The sequence below is a fragment of the Geospiza fortis genome, unplaced genomic scaffold, assembly GCF_000277835.1.
Source record: "Geospiza fortis unplaced genomic scaffold, GeoFor_1.0 scaffold339, whole genome shotgun sequence".
NCBI lineage: Eukaryota > Metazoa > Chordata > Aves > Passeriformes > Thraupidae > Geospiza > Geospiza fortis.
Window position 1 is genome coordinate 356,215 of NW_005054611.1, and position 7,557 is coordinate 363,771.

Consider the following 7,557-nt stretch of genomic DNA (forward strand, 5'->3'; position numbering starts at 1 on the left):
CCTCGGCCCGCGGCCGCCCCAGGGAAGCGCCGCCCGCCCGGGGAGCTCTGCGCTTGCGCGGCACTTCTGCGCCTGCGCGAGCTGCGCGCCCCAGCCGGGCTGTACGGGACGGCGGGCGCGGATGGAGGCCGTTGTGCGGGCCAGGGGAACAGGTTTCGTTCCGCGGCCGAGGGGCTGGGAACGTGCGGGAGTAGGGTAGGATTCACTAGTTCAACACAACATGAGCGCTGTAACCCTGAACCCGTATGATCCAGTGCCAGATCCAGGTGCCTTTTGAGCACCTCCAGGGATGATGACTTCATTACCTCCCTAGGCAACATGTTCCAATGCTTGACCACCCTAACAGTGAAGAAATGCTGTTGAGTGTCTTCCAATCAGCTTATTCTGTATGATTCTGTGTAATCTGAATCTCCTCTATCTCGGTTTGAAGCCGTTTCCCCTGGTCCTGCCTTTGCAGATACAGTAGAAGAGACCAGTCCCCACCTCACTACGCCCTCCCTTCAAGTATTTATAGAACAAGTGGAAATGTTTTTGTCAAGGGAGCATTACACTGGATATTAGGAAAAAATATTTCACTGAAAGGGTCGTCAAGCACTGGAATAGAACCCTGGGGCAACAGTGGACTTGCCATCTTTGAAAGTATTCAAAACCCATGTGGATATGGTGCATGAGGACATGGTTTCATGGTGGACCTGTCAGTGTTAGGTTGATGGTTAGACTCGATGATCTTGGTGGTATTTTCCAACCTTAATGATTCTGATTCAATTCCAACAATAAGTTTTAAAAATACATCCTGGTGGTACTGTTTACCTTGTAAGAACTGTGACTCCGTGTCTACTTTACTCTGTACTTCTCTGAAACTGTATTTTTGTTGTGTTACTTAAGCTTGCAAGCTCTCAGTCCCGCCTCATGCAAACCTATACCTACCTTCACCATCAACGATTTTTCTCCCTAAAGTGGGTTATTTGGTACATCAGCTTCAATTCACACCTCAATACCTCTGGGATCAAGATGACGTCATGTGATTGCCATTACCAGGCAGTGCAGTATGTAGATATCTTTTGATTTTGTTTTTTCCTCCCAGTGTTAAAAGAGCTTACAAATAGCAGCACGTTTACACTTGCATGTTTCTCTACAGTTCTCAAAAGGCATCTAAACATTCAGGTTTTCAAAGCTTTGCATTACCCAAAAGTATTAAGTGAATTTTTCCTGAGGCAACTAAAACAAACTGTTGCTCCCACTTTCACAGCTCTCAAGCTCTGTTTATCTGCTGAAATTGTTTCATTTCTTTCCTTCTGAGGACAAACTCTGCTTCCAACTTACACTACTATGCTATGTGGAATTATGCTGGTTTTGTGTCCAGGGTCACAGTGAAAAGAGAAGCTGGCTTTAGCCCTCAGTCTATATCATTGTAATATACCCATTTACTGCTGGTTTTCTGCTTTAAGAAATTGTAGTTTCAAAGAATATTGTAGGCTGCTCTCTCTGTGGCTTTCCCTTTACTGCTTCTTGCTTTCTTCACAGATTTGTAAACAAAATAATTTTAACCTTGTCACTGTAGCAGTAACAATAAGCCAGAATATAGAAATACAATGTAACTATTTTAAAGATTCCCTTTATGAGGAAAGCTTTCCTAAGTGTCTTCCAGGGCAGCAGCATGTGTGTGGGGGCATGGGGATTGGAAGGACAGCTGTGCTAAGAATTTCACTCAGGAGAGGGTAATGTGTCTACAACACTCTTTTAGGAGGATTATTTTGGTGAGAATAGTTTTAAATTTTAAAAGGATTCTGCGGAGAAAGATCTTCTAGTAATATCAGCTGAGCTGTTAACTCTGTGTGCACCCAACACACCTTTTCTGTTCACTTTGCAGGCAAAGGCTGCCATCCTGAGTTAGTTGGTGCCGGAGGTTCTACACATCAACTTGTGTCATTTCTTAAGCCTTGGAAGTTGACTGCCTCTTTAGAATCAGGAAATATCTCAGACTGGAAGTGTTCTATAAGGATTGAGTCCAACTCCTGGCTCCTCTCTGGACTATTCAAAACTACAGCTACAAGCCTTCATGGAACTTCTTTATAAATGGATGTTCTGGATGACAGGGCAAGTGTAATAATATTTTTCTTGATATTTCTTGAGCTTCTGCAAATATATCTATTCTGAAATCCCTGGTATAATTTACTCTAGGATAGTCAGTCCTTCATCCCTGCTGTGTCAGAATGGTGTCAGGCTAGATTCCCTGAAAAGTACATGTGCATGTTCCCTAGTTTGAGGTAATATAATAGTACATATTTTGAGAACAGTGGCAGGGGGGAGGTGTTCCAGGCAGATGTATGCCTGATTAGGAGCTCAGGTGTTCAGGCTGGGTTTGTCACTATTTGTGTGGCATTGGACAAGTAATTTGAGCAAGGTTATTCTTTCTCCATCAGTAAAGTAAGAAGCTATTTCACACATATGTCAGAGAATCAATTAGGGTTTTTTACAAAATTTGAAAGCTGGCAAACACCCTAATTATTAGGGTGAAAAGCCACATAAAGTGGCTTTCAGTTATTAAAAGGGAAGTTATTACTTTTATAGTAGATACAAATACCACAAAACATTCCCTTTCACTCCTTATTTCCTGCCTCTCTCTATTTGCTCGAGCACAGTTTCTGCCTTTCTAAAGTTTTATCCCATTTCAGAAATTAATAGCAGCAGAGGAATTTTCAGTCTTTCTGTCATAGGATGAAGTGATAAGAAAGCAGCTTTCCTGTGATGAAGAACCTGGAATGCTCCAACTATTCCAGTTCTTCCCCTTGTACTCCCACAGGTATAAAATAAACAGTTACAGAGAGTGTTGCTTCTCCCTACCTGCATAGCTGTCATGCTACATATATTGCTTTTCCGCTTTCCATACACTTGCCATGCTAGCAAGAATGTTGTGGGTGCATGGGGGCTGGGAGGAGACACAACCAGGACAGGTGACCCCAACTGTCTAGAAGGGTATTCCAGACCATGTGACATCGTGCTCAATATATAAAGTAGAGATAAGAAAGAGGACAAATGAAAACATTCGGAGTGATAACACTTTTTTCCCAAGTCACCATTACATGTGGTCAGGCCCTCTCTCCTGAAGATGGCTGAACAACTGCTTTTGCTTGGGAAGCACTGGATTGATTCCTTGTTTTGCCTGTGGGCATGGGTTTTGCTTTCCCTCTTAAACTGTCTGTATCTCACCTCATGAGTTTTCTGGCTTTTACCATTTCAGTCCTCTCCCCAGTCCTACTGGTGGGGCAGTAAGCAAGCAACTGCCTGGGGCTTGACTTCTGGCAGGATTTTTAAACCATGATACCTTTTTAACTGTAGTAGTATACAAAAAAGTGCTACATGATTGCTCTATCAGTCTTTCTTAATAGCTGTGATCCTTTTGTTAAAATTCCATATTATTATCTGTGTTTAAATGCAAGAGAAACCTTACTATTTATACTTCCCTGTATTTATAATTTATGCCTTCATAAAAAGCATGTTAAGCAGGTTTGCATTCTCCCATGAGCCTGTATATACTGACTCCAAATACAGATACACTGAACAATTATGTTACGTTTTAAGAAACGCTAAAATTATCCTCATCTTTGGAAGCTGATTTGTTAGTTATTGATTTTTTTCCGTAGGAAGAAATGAAAAGGTGAGTTGCAAAGGATAGCTTTTTTTTTCAATTTTAAACATGACAATATTTGCATGTAATAATTTCCGCACTTAGTTAATGGCATCTAACTTCCATAAAGGTTCTCAGTAATGATGGAGCTTTGGTTTCTACGGTATATCTCTGGCTGTTGATCGACAGAAGTTACATGTTGACAAACATCTTAGTATTTCTGCAGCTGCTTAGGTATCCTTGGGGTAGTCCTTATACAGCAGCTAGGGAAAGGAAAAAAACATGATAAGAATGAACAAACAGGAAAATATAACTATACTCTTAATACCTACAGAACTTCCTCTGAGAACAGTGATGTAACCTGTAAGCACAGGATAAACCCAGCTGTTGCATGGAGGACTGTCTTTCATTACAAATTTGGCTAATTTTTTGTGCTGTTTACTTGAAACTTTTTAAATAAACGGTTAATAACACCATTGAGGAATGCATCATTCTCACTCATTTCAATAAAATAATTTCTCCGTTTGTGGTTATTAGTTCCAATGGCTTAATATAAAATATCTACCTATATTTTGTATTTGAATAAAGAATGTTTCTGTCAGGCATAGCTATATGTATAACGTATAAAAATCAACAAAATTCTTTAATGCATGTATTAATCATATTCTGCCTTGATGGTAAAATTTATGTCCTGCTTAATGGAACAATTAAAGAATAAAACTCTAGATGTAGCTGTAACATAATGTAGTGTAATTTATAAGCTATAGATTGGTCTTCTCAAGGAATGTTTATATAATGAAGCTTATAAATAATAATAGTGGAAGTTATTTTGAACTTAAAACTTTCTGGTAACTTAAGTTACCAGGAAAAAAAAATCTTTTTGAATTACATTTTTAAATTAATGTTTCCATGAATTGTGTCATTGAAAACTGAAAAGTAAGGGGAGAAAATGCTGATTCATGCAACAGATGTTTCTTTATCTAAGGTGTAGCCAGATCTAATTTCCTGGACATCAAATCTATATGAAGCCAATTAAGTTTTAAAATGTCTGCTCATGTGATGCCATCAAATCTTCTGTATGCACTTACTGACTGTACAGAAACTAGTATTTGCATGTGAGACTTATAAAATGTATTTGCAAAATTAGTAACTTTCTAAGGTCATATTTACACATCTAAACCATCCATTCTATATATGAAATTCCTATTTCCTTATGTATATACTCACATAGAACAAGTTCCCTCATATGTTACACTGGGATAGTTTAGGTGTCCTATTGTTCTACTTACAGTTTAATTTCTGTATGTCTTCCATCATGGGGTGAATTTTTCCATTAAGATATGTTTCTCAATTTGATTGTTAAAATCCAGTATGGTAACTCCAATTCTTATCTATTTTTTTTAGGATTCCATGGCTTAGGACACTAATCTAACTGTCTAACTGCAAGATTTAATAGGTAAAATGCTGTGATTTATATTATGTAACTGCCCAGACGCCTAAACTTCTTGACCTTATAATGTGTTAATCTAAACATTTACTTCTCACATAGTCTACTTATCACTTTTTCCATTGCTATTGTGTTTATTGCTTGTGATAGGATTTACTTATATGAAACAATTTGTTTAAGCTGGTTGTATTTCTGTTGTGACTTTTAAATCAGTTCCAGAGCATGAAACTAGTAGGAGTAGGAACATACATAGTCTATAGTTTTAAGGACTAACTCATTCTAGAACAACCTAAACATACTCTCACAGTGATTATTTATTTTTAACTTAGTGTGGATTGAATTCTAAAAGGTATTAAACAATTAAACTAGCTGTCATTTCACTGTTCTATTTCAATCAGAGGTACCTAAAGATTTAATGGTGATAATACTTTGAAAGGTATAGAGGTCTTGTATATATGCTTCGATATGACATTCATGATGATTAGGAAAAAGGGGAAGTTCAAACATTGCATGTTTGGCACCTGCTATATGGGGGCAATTATTGTAGCAGTAGTTAGCTACAAATAATGCTAGTTTCATTTGACATTTAAATCGTAACTCATTAACACTGATGAAATTTAATCTCAGGTTTTCCAAGATGTGCTGGTATATAGTTGTTAATTTGCTGCTTTTTTGGTGCCGGTGAATAGCTTTGCAACCTTCACTGATATCGCACAATTTGCAGGGATATCCATCATTTCCTTGTAATGAGCAATGATGCATTGATTTTTTCTAACTTCATTTCTGTAAAACAGTGAAAGATGAGCTGTTTGGTGAAGTATATCAATCACAGAGTATATAATATGAATACACAAGGCTTTGGCTGTATTTTGGAAATTGTACTCTGTAAACAACAGTATATGTGCTTATAAAAGTAGCAGGGCTGTCTTGGTTTGGAAAGACAGGAGCCTCCCCTGAAATGGAGAATGTAAACCCTCCCCACCCCTCCGAATTGCCATAAATTTTAAATTAAGGGGCTCTCAGGCTAAAAAATATGGGAGCGGGAAATAACAGTTCTTTAATAGGGAAGAAAAATAAAAGGATAAAATAAACAATGCAGTACACAAGAACAACACTGAAAGAGTCAGAACCCAACCTGACACCCTGTGGGTCAGGGTGTTGGTAGCAGTCTAATTGAAAATGTGGTTGTTGTGCTCCTGAAATGTCAGGGGTAGTTCTGTTTGAGCAGGGGGGTTCTGTTGAGAAGGATGTATTCTTCCTCCAAAGATCCAGTGGAAGAAGAGGCAGCTGCTGTTCCTGTGGGGAATCCCGTGGAGAAAGCCGTGCTGGTGTCTCAAAACCTCTGGATTATACCTGGGTAGTAATGCTTGGCTCCTCCCTCTGGGCGGAGCATCTCACAATGGGATATTATAAATCTTATCAGTCATGCAGTGACATTCAATAGTCTGTTATCAGCAGATGTCCCCTCCCGAGGGAGGAGTGATTGTGGTCACTCAAAGAGAGAGATAAGGCAAACTGCCCACTTGACAAAAGATAATCGGCCATACAGATGGTAATGGCATACATCTTGCATTGCAATCTGGAACAAGGGTTTAGCACAGTGAATAGAAAATTAGGAAAGGCTAAATACTAATATCCTTCTAACTAATGAGAAATTGCAGTGTACATGGTAAAAATGAAACAAGGAGCTGCCTTGGCATACACAAGGAATAGGCACATTTCGTCCCTGCAGGAGACGGGCATAGGGGCACCATGAGGGGAATAAAGGGTTCTGGCTTCTGCTGAAATTCATGCCAGATGGTGGTCAGCAATTCCCAGAGGAACAAATTCAGACTGGCAGATTTCAGACAAGGTTACAGTCCCTTTCTAATGGATTTAGAGCTGGCAGTGGTCTTCACTGGTCTTCTTTAGGTATTTGAGCCTACTGCTCCATCTTTTAGATCTGGTTTTCACTGTAGGGAGAGATCTCTCAATAGCAGCAGATTAGCTCATGTTACATCTGCATAAGAGAAGACAGTGCCCCTTCTCACTCAGAAAGGATGCTTCTTAGTATTGGTGCTTCTGAGGTTTTGTGTATTAGCAGGGGAGTGGGGGACTGACAGATCACCTCCTATGGTACTACTCTTAATTGGGCTTACCTTTGAAAGCCTGGCTATTTCATGCCTCAGTTAAAGCAGATAATAAATGAAGGAGTTATGGGCTTGTGTATGTGATTTACAGCAGTGCACATCATACTGTTCCAGTCTACAACTGAACTCACATATCTGTAACTCAGATTCCCTCTGGATAATGTATTCTTATGGGAATGAAAATTTGCATTGACATAAATTTGTTTAGTTACATCTGTGCCAAACTATCTATTAATTCTGCATTTGCTTTCTTCCTTTGCTTTCTCACCCTTCCACTCTACTGTCCTAACCAGCCAATCCACCTATTGGCATCACCTCTGTTTCCCAGGGAATAGAGTACCTGGACAACAGGA

At 39.3% G+C, this 7,557-nt stretch overlaps 1 protein-coding gene across 1 annotated transcript in view; it reads right to left on the reverse strand.

The window, feature by feature from the left end:
* The window catches only part of LOC102035204 (ras GTPase-activating protein 1), a 45,818-nt gene extending 45,498 nt beyond the window's left edge, over window positions 1-320 (reverse strand). Inside the window, exon 1 of the mRNA XM_031064648.1 lies at window positions 65-320. Within this exon, the coding sequence (XP_030920508.1) occupies window positions 65-320 (256 nt within the window). The remainder of the gene's footprint in view (window positions 1-64) is intronic.
* Between the last annotated feature and the right edge of the window lie 7,237 nt (window positions 321-7,557).